General features: G+C 44.5%; 1 protein-coding gene across 1 annotated transcript in view; it reads right to left on the bottom strand.

The window, feature by feature from the left end:
- LOC306792309 (thrombospondin-4-B-like) overlaps nucleotides 1-8,311 on the bottom strand; it is a gene marked incomplete at its 5' end in the record, with an annotated part of 54,842 nt that extends 46,531 nt beyond the window's left edge. The window contains one exon of the mRNA XM_079289382.1: nucleotides 8,082-8,311. Coding sequence (XP_079145508.1) covers nucleotides 8,082-8,311 — 230 coding nt within the window. The remainder of the gene's footprint in view (nucleotides 1-8,081) is intronic.
- Nucleotides 8,312-22,216: the final 13,905 nt, after the last annotated feature.

The following is a 22,216-nucleotide window of genomic DNA, read 5'->3' as shown; positions in this document are numbered from 1 at the left end:
ACTATTTTTAGCATTTCGTATTTTCCAAACAGCATTATGTAACACAATGTATGAGGGCCGGGTGTGATCAGGTCCAACCCCTTTGCTGCCGCACCAATCCTGATATATTGTGTTGGAGCTGTGTGATAAAGTCAAAGGTGGGGCCTGTTTCATGGTTACCTAAAGTTGAGCTGGTAAAAGTGCTCATACACATGAACAAAGTCAAAGTCAAAGTAGCTTTTATTGTCAATTTCTTGCATGTCAGGACATATAAGGAATCGAAATTACGTTTCCCACTCTCCCACGGTGGAACATAAAAGTGCAAGCACAACACATAAAACACTTCCTAGGCTAGGTAAAGACAGATATCCTAGTTAAAACATATACTGTACTATGATTAAACATTCAATACACATAAGAACGTTCAATACACATAAAAACGGGAAAAGTGGGCAATTAATATAATAATTAATATTGTAGGGGCAAATGGGCAATTAATATAATAATGGGAAAAATGGGCAATTAATATAATAATGTGTGTGTGTGTGTGTGTGTGTGAAAAGTGGGCAATTAATATAAAAATTAATATTGTAGGGGCAATTAATATAAGACAATAAAGTGAGCTGGTGATAAGACAGTTCATTCAATTCAAAGTCCTGAGAGGTTTTTTTTTAAGTGGGGGGGGGGGGGGGGGGGGTAGTCCTGAGAGTATTCCTGGGTGTGGGGGGAGTGAGGGGAGAGAGTTCAGTGTCCTGACAGCTTGGTCAGTGAAGCTGTTCTTTAGTCTGGTGGTGCGGCAGCGGAGGCTCCTGTACCTTCTTCCAGAGGGTAGGAGGCTGAACAGACTATGTGCAGGGTGACTGGTGTCGCTTGCGATTTGAGTGGCTTTCCGGGTGAGGCGGGTGGTGTATGTTTCCTGTAACGAGGGGAGGGGAGGACAAGAGGCCGGGGAGCACGATTAGGATAAGATGATGGTACGATCAAGAAAAGCCACCGGCAATCTAAAAAAGTATCGACAAGTGGTGAACACATTCAGGAATGTGTCGGCCTGTTGATCAACTGGAAGGAACGATAGATCGAGATAAGGATGTTGTTGGTTTGTGACTCCAAAGAATGTGTAGATTGCTTCATCTCAGGACCTTTTTTATCCTTTTTACAAGTTTGTGTCAGACAAGATGACAAGTTTATTCCAGTAATGGCAGCAAAGAGTGCAAACAAGACAAAGAACTATTGAGTCACACTCCAGTCACTGATGGATTTAATCCTGACGAACAAAGTGTGCTACGTACAACTGTATGAACCAGTGAAATACACAAACCTTTTACTTTTTATTGATGAAATCATTTGAATACAATATACTGTGCACAGATGCAGGTAAAACCATCGTCTTAAACTTACATTACCATCAAATCAATCATCAATATAATCATCAAAACTATTTCAAACTGTACAGTTGGCGCTCATTCAGTGAATAACTTTTTGTATTGAAATCAGTGTAGTTGAACCGCGGTTAATCATGTGTAACTTCAGAGGTGACTCGTGCTGAAAGCTTTTATCACAAACGGACACTTTACTGCAACCACAACAGCTAAAGGGGATTGTTTCCTGTGTGGGTTCTCATGTGTCTCTGTAAAGTTGAACGCTGATTAAAAGATTTCTTACAGACTGAGCAGCTGAAAGGTTTTTCTCCTGTGTGGGTTCTCATGTGTATCTGTAAAGTTGAACGCTCGTTAAAAGATTTCTTACAGACTGAGCAGCTGAAAGGCTTTTCTCCTGTGTGGGTTCTCATGTGGCTCTGTAAATGTGAACGCCTGTTAAAAGATTTCTTACAGACTGAGCAGCTGAAAGGTTTTTCTCCTGTGTGGGTTCTCATGTGGCTCTGTAAATGTGAACGATGGTTAAAAGATTTCTTACAGACTGAGCAGCTGAAAGGCTTTTCTCCTGTGTGGGTTCTCATGTGTGTCTGTAAAGTTGAACGCCTGTTAAAAGATTTCTTACAGACTGAGCAGCTGAAAGGTTTTTCTCCTGTGTGGGTTCTCATGTGTCTCTTCAGATTTTGACTCTTGCCAAATGTTTTCTCACACTCAGAGCATCTAAAATGTTTTTCACCAGCGCTACATCGTGAATCAGTGACACGGACTTCATCAGGTTTCACATAGTTTAAACCTGACTGAGGTTCTCTGGTCTTCTTCCCATCACCACCCTCATCAGTGTCAGAAGAGTCTCCAGTCTTCTCATCAGTATCTGGTTCTGGATGTCTATCTGGATCCAAGTTCCTGTCTGGTTCTGGTCCTCCACAGTCCTCTCCATCAGCTTCTGTTCCCATCTGTTTAGTTTGCCTTTGATGAAGCTGTGAGGACTGAGCTTCCTCTTCTTCATCTTCACTCTTCACAGGAGTGAATGAGAACTTGACATCGGCCTCCTCCAGACCGTGAAGCTGCTCTCCTTCCTGACTGGTGCAGAGTTCCTCCTGTTCTTCTTTCATGTGTGGGGGCTCTGGGTCCTCCTGGTCCAGACTGGAGCTCCACTCCCGCTGCTGAGAGGGAACCTCTTCTTTAACCAACAACAGCTGCTGGACATCTGCAGGAAAACAGTAAACACACACAGAGGGGTTACAAAGACATTTTAGAATTGAGCAAATAGTCTCCTGGACATACACTTCCAGAGTATCACTAGAACCAGATAATACAATAATGTAATCAACTTATGTGACATGAACATATGAACCATTTTAAGCTGCCAAATCCATGTGGCGTTATCAAAGAGAACAAACTTGTACTTTAAGTTGAAATATTTCCTGTCATCTAGAAGCTGAGAGAAGAAATCAGCATACCTGCAAACTCATAAGAGGTGAAAGAGGTGCCAAGCACCCGAAGGGGGACGGGGGGGGGCGGTAGACGATCTACAGGTATTAACAATTTATTAAGTCAAGCATCAAAAACATAGATCTATGGTTTCACAAAACACAATAATTGATTAAGTAGCCCTAGCAACAAACAAAGTCAGGGCTCCGCATACGCATCTCTCCTCTCAGTGTTTTGTGAGCCCTGTATCTTTATACTTTATTTGAACTTGTCCAGCACAGGGACGCATTATCTTCACCCACACACAAGCCAGGGTTGGGCCACGTTGTGTGTGGGAGTCCTGGAGTCTCAGGGATGGGGAAGGTGCTGTTCCTGCAGGTTGCTACACAATATCCCACCGACTAACCCGATTCACAACACAACTAGTTACAAGTTTTAAGCTAAACCACCTGCGTGTCAGAGCTCCCTCTTTGTACGGCGAGCGCGTGAGCGCCTCACCTGGAGATTCAAACCTTTGCTCTATGACACACGCAACACTATTGCAAATAAGCGCACACACACGTTATGTTCAAAATTTCTCAAACAAAAGGAAAAAGCCCCCCTCCTTGCTCCAGAGATGAAGAAGCATGCAGAGGAGAAGAGGCAGCCCCCCCCCTTTCTTCCATCATTAAGCAGGGCAGAATCAGCTGGTTGAAGTTTAAATCAAAAGGAATTTAATATACTAACAAAAGAAAATGCAGTTACAAACTGAATTACATTATCAGTAGTGATACTTCATGAAATAGAGGCCCCATCCGCACCACACGACAGACTGGTGTGTCCGCCTCATGGTCCAGATGAGGTCTGATTATCTCCGGGGATTCAGTTTCTTTGTCCCTCCAAAGTCTCTGAAATGTATCATATTACACATTCCTTAGCCCATCGATCAGCTCAGTGATTGGCTGAACCCTTCAGACTTCATTCGGCCACTTCCTTGACCAATTCACCCCCCTTATTTAAGGCTGTGCTCAGAAACTCTTCAGCAACATCCCCCCTCTCTCACTTTATTGCGGTGTCATAAATTCTCTGGTTTCTCTCACAGTGCACAACAAATTCAGTGACTCTCCCTTTAGTTTAAACCTTCTACAAGTAAACAGATTGTAACACATCATATCCATCGCTAGGAGCGCTTTAAAACTTAAATTCCTCACAATACTTATAAGTTTAATGCCTGTAAATACCGCAAGCATATTTATACAGGTGCGAGAACCATCGAAATGAAGACAGTGTAGACATCTTAACGCTGATTGGCCAAGACTCGACACGTCGCATCAAATATGTTTTATTGAGAAGATCACGACATCACATTTTCTCCTTGTCTCACTCCAATCTGAGAAACGCTGGCTGGCCAGTTGACCCCCGCCCCAACAAATTGAAAACTCTACGGATCTACACTCACGTGGATGATATATTTTGATTCAAAACGGTTTATTTCACCGAAAAGCGACACGTTTGCAGGTATTAAATCAGGACAAGAAGAAAACGACGAATTGCAACACAGTCTTACTCCAAACTACATTAAAAGTTATCAGCCGGAGCATGAACAGTGTTTGAGAGAATAAATAAAGTGAACCCACGTGCTCTTTGTATCCGGACTTCCGGGTTGTGAACGGCGTCCAGAAGTTCCCGTTGTCGCTTATTCGCCTCTTTTGAACGAGAGATTTCCTCCTCGTACTCTGCTATCGTTCTTTCAAACATACCTAATATATCTTCTTCAGCCGCAGTTAGTCGCTGGCTGACTAAAGATCTCAACATTTCTACTTTAGACATTTTCACTAAACCACAGGAAGTTTTTGTGGCGTTAGACAGAAAGGTTTCCTCTGTTGAGAATAAATCTCATGTTGAGGAGAAAACTCAGGTGAACAGACTTAGGTCGAGGCGTTTAGCTCAATTCAAGCAATAAGGTTTATTTGTGACAGAAGTATTATGTCCAGCAGTTAAACGTGCACGGACCTAAAAAGTTCACTCTGTAGGAGTGAATGAAAAGCTAGAAGGCGCTTAAACAGAGTGCGCATGCGTTCATATATTAGGTCCTCCTTTTGGAGCCTATTGGTCAAAGCAATAGTAGGAGGCGGATTTGTTTTTAGCATTCAAATAGCCTGATGGAGCACTGAGCATCTCCGCCCACACTGGCTCACGTCCGGGATCCGCCTTCTCTGGAACGTCAGTGTGAGATGTTGATTCAGCAGCATATTGTTATGTTCGGCCAACTAGATAAGCTAGGCGCTAGATATGCAAGGGCGCCTCTTTCTATCTCTAAGATGGAGCAGGCAGTTGAGACTGGTTCTCTGTAAGACTATGTGACATTTAACTGGGGCAAAAGCTATCCTTCAGAGTTCTAGTAATTTCCACGTTGTTCAGGCGAGTGCGGGAGTGCCCCACCTGGCGTTTTTGACCTTCTTGTACTAGAACTCACATATCCGCGTATAAGCTGTGTTTAACATTGAATGAATGTATATTTTTATTTACAAATCCCCCTTTTCACACCTGCTAGGTGTGAACTTCTATGTTTTGGAACTACTCATTCAATGTCTGTAACTCTATGTTTAGGTCCCTATCATCTGAATCGTCTGGATCGGAAACTGGTGGGGTGCTATGTCTAGTTCGGGTGTGTGTCCGATTCGGGAATGGAGGGGGAAGAGGGGCAGTTGAATGAGATGGGTGCTGGTGTGTCTGATCCTCGGTTTCTAGTCCCCAGATCAAGAGGGCAACTAGTATGCCCATGCCCAACCCCATTATAGTTTTCTTCCCACATCCCACCCCTTCCCAGGTGAAGCGCTGCCGACCTCGGTCGGCGGGGTTTGCATAAGGGTCCCCTAGACAGCGTCTAAGTTCCTGATGCATTTTCCAAATTAGTGCGAATTTCTCCTAGTGTTCTGGTTGGTACCGGTGCTGGGACACAATGTGTCAGGTGGTGCCAAGGGACGCCTGATTTGCCCTTGACCTGAACCGAGTGTGAAGTAACCTCCTTCACCTCGTACGGCCCAGTCCACCTGGGGTCAGTCCACTTGCGCTTGTGAACCTTGACCCTGACCCAATCACCTACTTGTATCTGCTTTCCAGCTGCCGCTGCTTCAGGTACTGCTCGAGTCCTCTCGATCTGCTTGGAGAGAGCTTCAGCAAGGGAAGTTAGGGCACTCATATAGTCAGACATTTCAATCTGCTGTACATCCAGAGGTGGCATATGACCTCCATCTCTGGGTGGACCTGGCATCGGCCGGCCAGTCATGATCTCGTGTGGGGAGAGATGTGTTTCTCCCCCTTTTCCGGACCTCATGGCCATAAGGGCCAGGGGCAGGGCCTCAACCCATGTTAATTTGGAGCCCGCGCAAACTTTGGCAATTTTGGCCTTAAGGCAAGGCAAGTTTATTTGTATAGCACATTCCAACAACAAGGTAATTCAAAGTGCTTCACATAAAACCATTAAAAGCATCAAAACATAAGGCAAAAGAAAAGGAGATTTAAAAACAATTAAAGAAACAGTGTAAGAAATAAAATTCAGACTGACCCGAATCGGTGTGTGATTCCCAGAGATTGCTCTACCTGTGCGAGCATGGTGTTGCTAAAGTGTGATCCGTTATCAGAGCGGATGCATCTCGGCACTCCGTAACGGGGAATCAGTTCTGTCTGCAGCCACCTTACAACTGTCTGCGCGTCTTCTCTCTTGGTGGGAATTGCTTCCACCCATCTTGAAAATCTGTCTACCATTACCAAGATGTACCTCTTTCCCTGCACTCTGTTCTCTAGTCCCATATCTGTATAATCTATGCTGATGTCTTGGAAACAGGCAGAGGGCACGGGATAAGATCCCATCGGTGTCTTGAATGGTTTTCTTGGGTTGTGATTTCCACAAATTTGACATTCATCGCAGAAGAGGAAAGATATCGCTTCCATGTGCGGATGCCACCATAGTTGTTTCAAATTGTCCAATGTCCGTTTCTTTCCCTCGTGTGTAGGTCCGTGGGCCCCTGGTAGGAGTGCTGCACACAGTTCTGCTGAGGCAACCACTCTGCCGTCGTGGGCTCTCCACAGACCTTCTTTGTCTTTTGAGGCTCCTCTTCGTGTCCATTCGGACCATTCATAAGGTCCTGCTTTCTTTTGATGTTCTTTGATGTGCTCGATTGTGAGCTCAGGTGGGCCGGATGTTGGCTTCATAACCATTTGACGAGGTGTGTAGCCTCCAGTTTTCTTGGCTGCTCTGTCTGCCGCGTCATTACCGGCGCTGATTCGTGATCCGATTGTGTCATGTCCTTTGCATTTCATGATGGCCACCCCCTTTGGCAGTTGGATTGCTTCTACCAGCCTTCTCATAGCTGCTTCGTGCTTTATGGGGTGGTCATTTGAAGTGGTGAAGTTGCGTCTTCGCCATACAGGGCCATCGATGTGGGCCGCTCCATGGGCGTAAGCCGAATCAGTGAAGATATTTACAATTTTGTCCGTGCTCCATTTCAGAGCCTGAATCAGTGCTTCCACTTCCGCTAGTTGTGCTGAAGCGGGTTGTGGCAGTATCCCTGACTCCACTGTTTGGTGATAGCCATCACTCTTCTGTTCGACCACTGCATAGGATGCAATGTTCCCTTCTTCTCCTTTGTAGCAGCAACCATCCGTGTACAGCCAGGCCTCAGCTGTGAGGTGGGGAGTGTTTTGGAGATCCGATCTCAATTTGTTTTCTTGTACTGCAACTTCCTCGCACACATGTGGTTGTCCATCCGTGAAGTTAGCCGCCATGTTTCTTGTGGCTGGCACAAAGGTGATGTGTGGCATGGTGCAAGTGCTTGCTTCAAGTGGGAGAAAGCTGCTTCAGCTTCTTTTGTCCATGTGAGGGTGGCAGTAAGATTTCTGGTGCCCACTTCCTTCAACATCTCTCTGAGAATGGTGGTGTTGTTGGTGTAGTCTGGGATATGGGCTCGTGAGTAGCCTGTTAAACCCAGAAATGAGAGAAGAGTGGCAACAGTGAGCGGTTGGGGATGTTGTAAGATGGTGGCCCTGTGCGTGTGTGACAGGCCGATCCCGTCTGATGAAACATTGCGACCCAAAAACAACACTTGGCGTCTGGTGAACTGCACATTTGAACGTTTGACCTTGTAGCCCTTTTCGGCCAATAGAGTGAGGAGTCGGACAGAGGAATCAAGACAGAGAGCAGCTGACGTTGCTGCCAGAAGCAGATCATCAACATATTGGATCAGAACTACGCCTTCTGGGAGGGCGAGGTCAGCAAGATGAAGGCGTAAGTGGTGGTTGAATAGGCCTGGGGAGCACCTGTAGCCCTGGGGTAGGGAGGCATACGTATACTGCTGATCATTGAAGGTGAAGGCGAAGATGGGCTGAGAGTCTTTGTGCAGTGGGACACTGAAGAAAGCGTTGGCCAGGTCCACTACTGTGAAGTGGGAGTGTGCAGGGCTCAAGTTGCTGAGAGAGAGATGGGGATCTGGAACCGGATGACCTGTTGGAACTGTGATTTCGTTCACGGGGCGGAAATCCTGGACCATTCTCCAGCCTTTTCCTCCTGCCTTTGGAACCGGAAGTATGGGAGTGTTGAACTCTGATGAGGTGGGGTAAATGACTCCGGCTTGGAGCAGGCCTTCAATCGTTGGCCAAATGCCTTCCAGTTGTTCTTGTTTCAGGCGATATTGGGGTCTGTACACTGGAAGCTGCTGTGGGTCTGTGAATGTGACTTTGATGGGTTCCGTGGTCAGGCGGCCAACGTCATAGGCCCCTGAGGTCCACAACCTTCCTGGGACCTGAGCCAAACAGGCAGTTGTAGCTGGATGATCTGAGCACGATTTGCCATGGTGACGAGGCAAAGGGAGGTGCTCCGGTAAAGTGTGTTCAACAGTGTCAGGGGCTGTCCATCTCCACATGGTCTCCTCCTTGGCTCTGAGCAGACCTTCAGTAGTGGTTGGTTCCCAAGTGAGAGTTAGTGCTCTCTTGATCATAGGCCCCAGACCTCTGGCCTCGTGGCCAAAACCAACAGCCAAAGTGACATGGGGTGATGAGTCCGCATCCAGCTGATACCATGAGCGAAGGAAGGGAGATAGAATGACTCTTGATGCTACTCCTTCCTGGCCACAATAGATGTGTAGACACTGAATGGTGGGTCTAAGGTGAGACATGTTTTCATCCCAGTCTTCTGTGTAGGGGTCGTCGGGATCTGGTGTGACATTTAGAGTGCAGTGGACGTGGTCCAGGGGAGTTTTGTATGGGAAAAGCTGAGTGATTTTTGGCTTGAGAATGTTGAACCAATATTGGATGGCAGGGGTCTGGGGGCCAGTTTGGAGACAGCGTAGCCAGTAAACTTCTTCGTCTGTGGGGGACACTGTCTCTGTAATGGGAGCAAGGGAGAGAATGCGTACTGGCATGGACAACGTACTAGTTGGTGGGTTGGACGAGACATGGACACCGTCTTGGTTCATCCAGATGATCAGATTGAGGCGAGTCATCAGATCGCGTCCTAGCAGGTTGACAGGGCAGTTTGGAGCAGAGAGAAAGCTGTGCATGAAGGTTGCATCTTGAAATGTGATGGGGAGAGGGGCGTGTCAATAGGGAGGGCTGTTGTATCCTCCAGGCTATTGTTGTTGGCTACTTGCCTGTGTGGCATGGGCCCCGCCTTGGGGACCATGTCCCTCGTCCCAAGGAGCCTGATGGGCCCCTTGCTGTGGTCTTTGTCCGTCATAGCCATGTCCGCCTCCTCCTCTGGAGTATTGTCCTCTTCCTCTCTGTGCTTGCTGCAGTGCTGACATGCAGTCTCTTGCGAAGTGTCCCGGTTTCCCACAGTTGTAGCAGAAATAGGATGCTCCCCTTTTTCCAGGTGCTCCTCTTTTTCTGGCTTTGGGGGGCGGGCCATGGGACCGAAGGTGATACTGGGGGGGAGGAACCAGAGGAAGTGCTGGAGACAGGCCAGTTGAGGGCGGGGGAGGGGCCGAGGCCAGAGATGCCTGGCCCGGTTCCTGTGCAGTCTTTTCCAGACCTACCGGGGCTTGTGTGGTAGGGGTGATGTCGAGGGGGTGATGTCGAGTGCCTGATGGGGCCTGGTTTGTTCTTTTCCGGTCGGCATGTCCACCTGTATCCGATCCGTCATGGCCGTTCCTAGTGCCATCATTGCCACTCGCTGTTCCTCTTCTCTGTCTTTGCGGGCTTGCTTCAGTGGGTTAGCGAACCCCCATCGCTTGGTTTGATTTGTCGTTTGATTTCTCTCTGCAGTCTGTGCGTAGGCCACTCGTTTTGTCAAATCGTTGGTAACGAGCAGGAGGTCGTTGATCGATGGAGGTAGTGGACTGGCCGCCTTCCACCATCCCTCCTCTTGCCATCGTTTCATGCAGTTATCCCAATGAATCTTGTCTCTTTTCCATGCAGCCTTGCCTCCTGTGGCTTTTACAGCTTTTTTCAGTTTTGCACGCAGTGCTTCTGAGTAGCCACCAGATGGAGCCACAGCTCCAGCCATGTCTTCTTGTGTTCTTCTTCTTCTTTTTTTCAGTTCAAGTTGTTTTTTTTTTTTTTTTAATCAATTCCAATCTTTTTTTTTTCTCAAAATTCTTTTTTTTTTTTTTTTTTTTCAAATTTCAAATTTCAAATTTCAAATTTCAAATTTCAAAATTTTCAATATAAAATGTTTGGATGCAGTACTCCCGAATGTCCACCAGATGGAGCCAAAGCTCCTCTCAAATGTTCTTCTTGGAGTTCCTGAAGCACCCACAGAGGGAGCCAAAGCTCCTGTCAAATGTTCTTGTGCAGTTCCTGAAGTACCACCAGAGGGAGCCAAAGCTCCTGTCAAATGTTCTTGTGCCCTCTGTCCTAGTTGTTATCTCTCCCTGCTTTGGCTGCAGCTGTCTTTCTTATCTAAGATGTTCACTCCCTTGCCTCTGTGCCTTTGCCTGCTGTGTCTTCGCTCCTAACTCTGTTCACGGTTCCTATGGAACACAATTTCCAATAACTCTGTAATCTTTGTAACTCTACCAGTAAAACTAACACGTATATTAACCCTCAGCTTTCCTCTTCTATTCTAGTGTTTGTGGTTCTGTGTTTGAGTGCAAAGTTTGTGTCTTATGCGTGTGCTCTGCTCCACTGACCGTCAATCTCTGAAAAGCACACCAACCTGGTGAAAAACACTACAACTTTACAACTACACATGTACTCTCTAACACCTGTACGCTTCACACAGTCACTCACATCCATACCAGATTGACACCATACACTGCCGTCACTGAAATACGCACAAATCACATATAGATCTGCTCTTATAGCGTTTTCACGAGCACGGTCCCGAAGGAGATGGATACCTAATAGGCATTACTCAACACTCAATCGACCATACACTGCCGTGATTCCACAAATAATCGCACACAGACCTCGTCAGGAAAGGTCTATTGACCTTATTGTTTACAGTGTACGCCTTGTGCGAACACGGTCCCTAAGGAAATGGCGAATTCTTGTGCTACAATTGAATCGATGTCTCCCTGAGATCATCTATGCTGCATGCAAACCCATACACTGCCACTTCTGCAATACTGGTACACAAACCTCATCAATTACCTCAATTTGACCTCATCAATTTATTTTTTTCAATTAAAATTCTCTGGATGGATCTTCGTTTTACAGTGTACAACATTGCATGAATGTGGTCCCCTCTAGGAAATGGCGTTTTGCAGTCTCCAGACACACTACAGTCACATCAGCGTATTTCAACAACAATTCTATATACTTGATCCAAATCTCAGCTTGCAACTTCGCATAAATCAACAGTGTGGCCCGGAATTCAGTCTTTCAGACCGTCATTGGTCAGCGAACCGAAGCTTTCGCCACGGCTGTGTAACCTCCGAACAGTTATCAAAACTTACACGGTGAACACGATGCCAGTTTATAGAACTTACAATCCTTAATTTCTGTTAGATCCACTCACACACATGTACATTCTATGCTACAAAACCCCCACTGCTGTCATAACAATCCTGTCACAATGCTTCGTCAATTTATCTTTAAAAATTTAGTCAAAGCAATTCATACTCACACCCGGTACTTCTGATCAATTCAATTTGGTTTTTCCTACATACAATTCTGCAGATTTCATTTAAATAGGCTCTGCGCTTACCTTTTGATTGCAGCTGCTTTGATCAGTTTCCCGAGGTGATAAGAATCGTTCCGGCAGGCCTCCGGAATCCCCAGCCTCTCGGGAAAACACCTGTTGTTTTTTCTGTTGACAGAAGAAAAAGTCCGTCACGAGATGTCTCTCCTACTGATCGTTAAAGCCATTCTCTGGTACCATGTTGGGAATAAATCTCATGTTGAGGAGAAAACTCAGGTGAACAGACTTAGGTCGAGGCGTTTAGCTCAATTCAAGCAATAAGGTTTATTTGTGACAGAAGTATTATGTCCAGCAGTTAAACGTGCACGGACCTAAAAAGTTCACTCTGTAGGAGTGAATGAAAAGCTAGAAGGCGCTTAAACAGAGTGCGCATGCGTTCATATATTAGGTCCTCCTTTTGGAGCCTATTGGTCAAAGCAATAGTAGGAGGCGGATTTGTTTTTAGCATTCAAATAGCCTGATGGAGCACTGAGCATCTCCGCCCACACTGGCTCACGTCCGGGATCCGCCTTCTCTGGAACGTCAGTGTGAGATGTTGATTCAGCAGCATATTGTTATGTTCGGCCAACTAGATAAGCTAGGCGCTAGATATGCAAGGGCGCCTCTTTCTATCTCTAAGATGGAGCAGGCAGTTGAGACTGGTTCTCTGTAAGACTATGTGACATTTAACTGGGGCAAAAGCTATCCTTCAGAGTTCTAGTAATTTCCACGTTGTTCAGGCGAGTGCGGGAGTGCCCCACCTGGCGTTTTTGACCTTCTTGTACTAGAACTCACATATCCGCGTATAAGCTGTGTTTAACATTGAATGAATGTATATTTTTATTTACACCTCCAGACGAACTCCGTCAACTCCTTGTCACCGTTTACTCTGACTTGCGCTGTGTTGGTCACTTCCGTCCTCGTCCGTCTGTTTCCAGGTAGCATGCTAAGCTAACTTCAATATCTTTATCGGCTACCAGGAGATTAGTCCTCTTCTTCTTCCTCCCCTCCGTCTTCGTCTTCTTCTTCTTCTTCTCCTTCTTCTTCTTTCACTTTAATGGAAGACTCCAAACCAATGTTTAAGGCGCCACCTACTGGACCGGAGTGTGTAACATCATGACTTTATGACAGTTATCATTTAAACACAATAATAATGTTATTTATAAATATAATGAAACAATTAGAAATAAACTCAATATTGCAGTCATAGTCTGTCTTTTTAACCCGTTCCATTCAAAATATTAAATAAAGCCCTTTTAAGCTGAACTTGTTTGTCCCCTGTCTAACAGTCCTTTCATGCTCCACTCCCTTCCTGTATCTACCACTCTGTTCTTCAGTCTTTCTCTTCCTCCACTCTATCAGCACATGTTCTACAGTTTCTTTACAGTTGCATATCTCACATTTATCCCACTCTGTCTTTTTCATGATGTGTATAATGTGTCGTTGAGTCCTGTATGTCCGAACCTTAATCTGAAAGTAACATCTTCTTTTCTACTTTTACTTCCATCACTTCTCACTGACTGATGTCTGAATTTTGTGGTAATTTCTACCCTTTGTTGGGAACTAAAGGAGCGTGTTTGGGTTATCAGCATTTAAGAAACTGAATTCTTGACATCAATAGAATTATTAATGTATGTAACAATTATTAATGATTATTAATAACAACGGGGCACCACCCTGCGAACAGGGACCAATAACCAAACGATAAAACTAAGTCTCATAATTAGTAGTCACTCGTAATGTCAATAGTCTGCGTATGACTATACATTTAGTGACAGTGAAGGTTTTAAGTTCGAGCACAGGCTACTACATACAGGTTTATCAAATACATATGCACAAGTAATCACAGACGACTGCTTCTTAAAGTATAACAGAGTTTATTAAATCAAAATAATAAATGATCAAATCAATTAATATTGCAACCAACAAATGTTATCATACAATTTTATATGTCTAAACTAAAGAATGAATAAAATGGATGAGGGTGTATGTCTGTGTGTGTATGTGTGTGTGTGTATGTGTGTGTGGGTCTGTGGGTGAAAAGGAAGGGGAGTCTTACAGCTACCGCTAAAGACTACAAAGATGGCGGCGTCGAGTGACGCTGGCCAAAAGGGGAGGGGCCTTAAGATACTACAGCTAAACTACCACCAGATGGCAGAGTCGAGTGACTCGGACAAAATGGCGGTGAGACTGCTGTACGTAATCACGTGTGCCGATGCACACATGTGTTGTGAGGCGATTGTTTGAACGGGGTTTCCCCAGGGGCAGAGATAGGAGCTGTGTGTGCGTGTTACGTGAGAGGAGGAAGAAAGGAAAAAAGGAGCGAGAACTCGACGTGCATCACACTTCGGCGTGCGATGTGGTAGGGAGCCTGAGTTTGATGGTTCTATCACGCATAATTATACCGCTGTCGTCTTTGAACTGCCGGTAACATATGCCGTGATAAGCCACGCACCTCAGCTCACTCAGAGTCGAGTTAATGAAAAGAGAACTCCCACACGGAGTGGAAGACAATGAATGAAAATAATCCCAAATAAACAGTCATAGCAGTTAATACACTAATACAGCGGAGCTTCTCTGCTCCGTAATGATTGCGCGATATCTCAATATCACGCGACAGTAACTTAAACACACAAAAACACGGGAATATCAACATATAAATGAATGGCCTGAATTAAACTTAAGTTAATTTAAGCTAAGCTATCCCCAGATGCCAAGAATCTTACTTGTCGATGCGTCGTTGAAGTATGTTCGTGGCAAAGTGGTCCGTTTTCCTCGTCGGGAAGGGGGAGCAGGGGGAGCTTTCTGGTCAGCGTGGCTTTGCAGCGGGCGCTGTGTGTCGCACGGTGTTTGCTGGTGCGGCTTCGGTCCGTTGGCGTGAGCTCGCTCTGGAGCGAAACGCAGACGTGATCTATCCTCGCTGCAGGGAGGATGATCTAACTTTGGCTGACGGCGTGGTCCGTGCGTCTTACCGGGAATCGTCGGTGAAGGAGGGAGGCTTGGTCGTCTTTCCTTCGCCGGAATGTGTGCACAAAAAGAAAAAGAAGCAAAAAGCGGAGAACGGATCGCTGAAGCGGATTCGTTATCGCGGGCGGAGTGGGCCTTTACTCAGCGTGGAACACTGTTGTTTCGTCCAGCGAAATGGCTTGTGACCTGACAGGGTTTGATGAGGGTTTGAGGGCCGCGGCTCCCTCGTGGCCTTCGGTTGCCAGCGTCGTGCTGGAGGTAGGAGGCTGGTGTGTCTTCATATGTCCAAGGTTTTTTGGGGGGGGGGGGGGGGAATTTACACCCTAGTGTGAAATTCCTTTGCTCTCATCAAACTACAACTCAGGATGAAACCTTTGCTTGAAAAAGTGCAGGCCTGATTCTCTTTGTCCACAGCACATTTTGAAGCCATTTGGTCAGACCCCAACACCTTATTGTCATAATTCCAAATGTCCTGCCAAGATGTCCCATCCAAAGCTTTTACCAGAGAAAGTCGAGTACTCCCAACCATTGTACAGGACAGTCGATGCTATATTTCCGTTAAGTCCACCCTGAATTCTAATCCAGTGTGATAGTGCTAACTCAGTTCTCCTCACATGTAATGGCAGTTCCCTGGATTTCACCAGCAATGCATTATGGGTGTGGTTTTGACTCGGGAGATGAGTCAGAGGAGAACCATCCAGAAGAAAAGGTGAACATATAAAAGTTCATTCAGACAGGTTCTACGAGGAACATCCGGTTCCGCTGCAACTTGGTGGGTAACAAAAGCCCCTTAAACTAATAAAAAAGTATATCATTACTCCTATCTTCAGTTACCTTCCATCTGTACATATGTAACAGTTGTGGGTCGTGGAACGAGACGACTCAAGTGATTGTTTTCCAACATTTATTTATTGAAGACAAAATATCACCAATGAATTGCCTTCAGACCGTTTTCTGCCCCTCTGCTCCCTCAGCAACGTGTGATTTAATTCATTTTCTTCAAATACACACTGACCAATCAGAGCTCGGTACGTGGACCGTTAATGAATATTACATAATCACAGTTTAAACTGACAAATGCAAAAAAAGACAGCTGGCAATAAATCTCAGACTGTGTGAATTAGTAAATTAACAGATTTATGACATCACTGCTTCATTTAGAGCACGATAGATCTGACTATAAGTACATGTGTGTATTATGGTAAATTAATGTGTTGCAGATGTGTTTTCATGGCGTGTATGACGATATTTTAGCCTTGTTCTTTCAGCTGTAGCCTTAGTGGTGCGAAACAGACTTGGGAGTAAATAGAAAAGAAATGTGTAAATATTCTCTCATCACACATTCACTGACATGTGTCGGCTTCTTGAGTCGTGTCTCACAGTCTCCGGCTACTTTAATGTTTGGTGTGGGTGATTTTAAGTTATGGAAGGAAACTTCCTTACTGCTTAGAATCATATTTATATATATTTTTATTTATTTGCCCAAAAGTCAGTTTCACATCGCTGGGGTCTCAGCTGAAAGAATAAGAATACATCAAAGTAAAACATGAACGTGAATACACGTGTTATTATAGTCAGATCTATCGCGTTATAGATGAAGCAGTGATATTATAAATCGGTTAATTTACAGAATAACAGTTAGTGATTTCTTGCCAGCTGTCCTTCCAGCATTTGTCAGTTTAAACTGCGTTACTTTCAGCATGAATTATGTTCATGTTGTTGATGTTGGTCTCAGAGTGCACCAGACTGATGCATTTAACTTTAAAATGTACAACATTTTCTTCCAGGTGAGCGTGTCCCCGGCCCCCTCTAGAAAACCAACACGAACTAGAAAATAAAAACTCAATTAGTCTACTGGATCAAGCTAAAGACAGTACCAAATCTGAGCGTGGACTCAATGAGCGATGCTCTCAAATTGAAAGAACACGCTCTTGGATAAAGATAGGATGAAAGCTCCATCGTTCCTCCCCTGTGTGATGTTTCATGTGGTGTGTCAAATGTATTTCATACATTTGGTATAAAACCGTGATCACAAACAGAACCACTATGTCTCTTTTATGATTAAAGTGCCATTGATGAATAAATAATTCCTTCATCGGATGAGTGTACTTCCAATAATAAATGAATCCAGGTATACAGCTGTTTTCACAATAACCTGTAACCAAGACTGTGATGGCGTCTGTGCAAATTTACAATATGTGATTTCATATTTGATAAAGAGTCTCTCCAGCGTCATACAAACAGTTCACATTCTTTTCAAAAGACATTCTGAGCATGTGGGCCCCTGAGTGAGAGTATCCCAGTTCTTCCACAGACACTAATCCACGTAGTGCACCTGCGCCTGGAGCTCCTTGGAGATGTACCCGAGAAGGGTCGCCGTCAGCTGCTGCTTCAGGGTGGCGTTGCCCATCACTAGAGCAGTTAGCTGAGCCAAATCTGTCCACTGAATGTCTCCCAGCACGGCCAGAAGACTACCATCAAGCTTCTGCTGCTGCTGAGGACTGAGCTCCATTATGACCTGAGGCAGCGGTTTGAACTGTCCACTGGTCAGCCAGCAGCCCAGAAGGCCTCCGACAGCACCGCCTACAGGGGAAAAGGGTTTCAAACATGTGGAATTATGATTGCACACACAAACACACACAGCATGACAAGGATAGAGTGATTAACCCCCGCTGGATCATCGTCCTTGGTGTGTGCACCCATCTGGGTTGTGTGCCCATCGCCAACGGCGGAGACTTCGGAGGCTACTACTGTCCGTGCCATGGCTCCCACTACGATGCTTCAGGAAGGATAAGAAAGGGACCTGCTCCTCTAAAGCTGGAGGTTCCCGTCTATGAGTTCACTGAGGAGGACGTAGTCATCGTGGGATAAATACTGGAGCTCTGTCTCAGTTCCTCCCTGTAATATGTATTTTTTAGATGGCTCCGTGTGAGAGCGACATAAAACGTGTGTATTTACCATTAAAGACATATGTCCAACTCTATGATTGAGCTATTGTCTTTTCCCTCGTACAAAAGTGAATTATTTTTCATTGATTGATCTGCATCAGTTAGCTTGATGTCTTTTGATTCACTGACATTTTATTTATTGTTTTAATCTCTGTAGATTTCTTTCATTCCGCACTATTTTTAGCATTTCGTATTTTCCAAACAGCATTATGTAACACAATGTATGAGGGCCGGGTGTGATCAGGTCCAACCCCTTTGCTGCCGCACCAATCCTGATATATTGTGTTGGAGCTGTGTGATGAAGTCAAAGGTGGGGCCTGTTTCATGGTTACCTAAAGTTGAGCTGGTAAAAGTGCTCATACACATGAACAAGAGGCCTGGGGAGCACAACGATTAGGATAAGATGATGGTACGATCAAGAAAAGCCACCGGCAATCTGAAAAAGTATCGACAAGTGGTGAACACATTCAGGAATGTGTCGGCCTGTTGATCAACTGGAAGGAACGATAGATCTAGATAAGGATGTTGTTGGTTTGTGACGCCAAAGAATGTGTAGATTGCTTCATCTCAGGACCTTTTTTATCCTTTTTACAAGTTTGTGTCAGACAAGATGACAATTTTATTCCAGTAATGGCAGCAAAGAGTGCAAACAAGACAAAGAACTATTGAGTCACACTCCAGTCACTGATGGATTTAATCCTGACGAACAAAGTGTGCTATGTACAACTGTATGAACCAGTGAAATACACAAACCTTTTACTTTTTATTGATGAAATCATTTGAATACAATATACTGTGCACAGATGCAGGTAAAACCATCGTCTTAAACTTACATTACCATCAAATCAATCATCAATATAATCATCAAAACTATTTCAAACTGTACAGTTGGCGCTCATTCAGTGAATAACTTTTTGTATTGAAATCAGTGTAGTTGAACGGCGGTTAATCATGTGTCAATTCAGAGGTGACTCGTGCTGAAAGCTTTTATCACAAACGGAAACTTTACTGCAACCACAACAGCTAAAGGGGATTGTTTCCTGTGTGGGTTCTCATGTGTCTCTGTAAAGCTGAACGATGGTTAAAAGATCTCTTACAGACTGAGCAGCTGAAAGGTTTTTCTCCTGTGTGGGTTCTCATGTGTATCTGTAAAGTTGAACGCCTGTTAAAAGATTTCTTACAGACTGAGCAGCTGAAAGGTTTTTCTCCTGTGTGGGTTCTCATGTGTATCTGTAAAGTTGAACGCTCGTTAAAAGATTTCTTACAGACTGAGCAGCTGAAAGGTTTTTCTCCTGTGTGGGTTCTCATGTGTGTCTGTAAAGTTGAACGCCTGTTAAAAGATTTCTTACAGACTGAGCAGCTGAAAGGTTTTTCTCCTGTGTGGGTTCTCATGTGTATCTGTAAAGTTGAACGCTCGTTAAAAGATTTCTTACAGACTGAGCAGCTGAAAGGTTTTTCTCCTGTGTGGGTTCTCATGTGTGTCTGTAAAGTTGAACGCCTGTTAAAAGATTTCTTACAGACTGAGCAGCTGAAAGGTTTTTCTCCTGTGTGGGTTCTCATGTGGCTCTGTAAATGTGAACGCCTGTTAAAAGATTTCTTACAGACTGAGCAGCTGAAAGGTTTTTCTCCTGTGTGGGTTCTCATGTGGCTCTGTAAATGTGAACGCCTGTTAAAAGATTTCTTACAGACTGAGCAGCTGAAAGGTTTTTCTCCTGTGTGGGTTCTCATGTGTCTCTTCAGATTTTGACTCTTGCCAAATGTTTTCTCACACTCAGAGCATCTAAAATGTTTTTCACCAGCGCTACATCTTGAATCAGTGACACGGACTTCATCAGGTTTCACATAGTTTAAACCTGACTGAGGTTCTCTGGTCTTCTTCCCATCACCACCCTCATCAGTGTCAGAAGAGTCTCCAGTCTTCTCATCAGTATCTGGTTCTGGATGTCTATCTGGATCCAAGTTCCTGTCTGGTTCTGGTCCTCCACAGTCCTCTCCATCAGCTTCTGTTCCCATCTGTTTAGTTTGTCTTTGATGAAGCTGTGAGGACTGAGCTTCCTCTTCTTCATCTTCACTCTTCACAGGAGTGAATGAGAACTTGACATCGGCCTCCTCCAGACCTTGAAGCTGCTCTCCTTCCTGACTGGTGCAGAGTTCCTCCTGTTCTTCTTTCATGTGTGGGGGCTCTGGGTCCTCCTGGTCCAGACTGGAGCTCCACTCCTGCTGCTCAGAGGGAACCTCTTCTTTAACCAACAACAGCTGCTGGACGTCTGCAGGAAAACAGTAAACACACACAGAGGGGTTACAAAGACATTTTAGAATTGAGCAAATAGTCTCCTGGACATACACTTCCAGAGTATCACTAGAACCAGATAATACAATAATGTAATCAACTTATGTGACATGAACATATGAACCATTTTAAGCTGCCAAATCCATGTGGTGTTATCAAAGAACAAACTTGTACTTTAAATTGAAATATTTCCTGTCATCTAGAAGCTGAGCGAAGAACCGCATGAACAGTGTTTGAGAGAAGAAATAAAGTGAACCCACGTGCTCTTTGTATCCGGACTTCCGGGTTGTGAACGGCGTCCAGAAGTTCCCGTTGTCGCTTATTCGCCTCTTTTGAACGAGAGAGTTCCTCCTCGTACTCTGCTATCGTTCTTTCAAACAGACCAAATATATCTTCTTCAGCCGCAGTTAGTCGTTGGCTGACTAAAGATCTCAACATTTCTACTTTAGACATTTTCACTAAACCACAGGAAGTTTTTGTGTCGTTAGACATTCCTGCAGCTATCCCCGTTATTCCAGTCACCAAAGTGGTTAGCTAGTAGCTCCTAGTAGCTAGCATTCACGGGAGAAAAAGAGCAAGCCGCCATTGTCTCTTTGGTCTGGGAACTCACTGACCGTTTATTTTGCGCATGCGCACAACCGCACACAGGCACATCACTGCACAGGCCACTCAACATGGCTTTGCTACTCATATAAGGAATATGCTCAACCGTTTTCCTCCAGACGAACTCCGTTAAAAACACCGTTTACTCTCATTAAACTCTGACTAGTGTTGTGTTGGTCACTTCCGTCCCCGTCCGTCTGTTTCCAGGTAGCATGCTAAGCTAACCTCAATAGCTTTATAGGCTACCAGGAGATTAGTACTCTTCTTCTTCCTCTCCTCCTTCTTCCACTTTAATGGCGGACTACAAACCAATGTGTAAGGCGCCACCTACTGGACCGGAGTGTGTAACATCATGACTTTATGACAGTTATCATTTAAACACAATAATAATGTTATTTATAAATATAATGAAACAATTATAAATAAACTTCATATTGCAGTCATATTCTGGCTTTTTAACCCGTTCCATTCAAAATATTAAATAAAGCCCTTTTAAACTGAACTTGTTTGTCCCCTGTCTCTAACAGTCCTTTCATGCTTCACTCCCTTCCTGTATCTACCACTCTGTTCTTCAGTCTCTCTTTCCACTCTGAACTTCCTCCACTCTATCAGCACATGTTCTATAGTTTCTTTACAGTTGCATATCTCACATTTATCCCACTCTGTCTTTTTCATGATGTGTATAACGTGTCATTGAGTCCTGTATGTCCGAACCTTAATCTGAAAGTAACATCTTCTTTTCTACTTTTACTTCCATCACTTCTCACTCTGACTGATGTCTGAATTGTGTTGTAATTTCTACCCTTATTGTCATAATTCCAAATTTCCTGCCAAGATGTCCCATCCAAAGCTTTTACCAGAGAATGTCGAGTACTCCCAACCATTGTACAGGACAGTCGATGCTATATTTCCTTTAAGTCCACCCTGAATTCTAATCCAGTGTGATAGTGCAAACTCAGTTCTCCTCACATGTAATGGCAGTTCCCTGGATTTCACCAGCAATGCATTATGGGTGTGGTTTTGACTCGGGAGATGAGTCAGAGGAGAACCATCCAGAAGAAAAGGTGAACAGATAAAAGTCCATTCAGACAGGTTCTACGAGGAACATCCGGTTCCGCTGCAACTTGGTGGGTAACAAAAGCCCCTTAAACTAATAAAAAAGTATATCATTACTCCTATCTTCAGTTACCTTCCATCTGTACATATGTAACAGTTGTGGGTCGTGGAACGAGACGACTCAAGTGATTGTTTTCCAACATTTATTTATTGAAGACAAAATATCACCAATGAATTGCCTTCAGACCGTTTTCTGCCCCTCTGCTCCCTCAGCAACTTGTGATTTAATTCATTTTCTTCAAATACACACTGACCAATCAGAGCTCGGCACGTGGACCGTTAATGAATATTACATAATCACAGTTTAAACTGACAAATGCAAAAAAAGACAGCTGGCAATAAATCTCAGACTGTGTGAATTAGTAAATTAACAGATTTATGACATCACTGCTTCATTTAGAGCAGGATAGAT

The sequence above is a fragment of the Melanostigma gelatinosum genome (genome assembly GCF_949748355.1).
Source record: "Melanostigma gelatinosum genome assembly, chromosome: 18".
Classification (NCBI taxonomy): domain Eukaryota; kingdom Metazoa; phylum Chordata; class Actinopteri; order Perciformes; family Zoarcidae; genus Melanostigma; species Melanostigma gelatinosum.
Note: the sequence above shows the minus strand (reverse complement) of the source record. Positions and strands in the feature narration are given on the sequence as shown.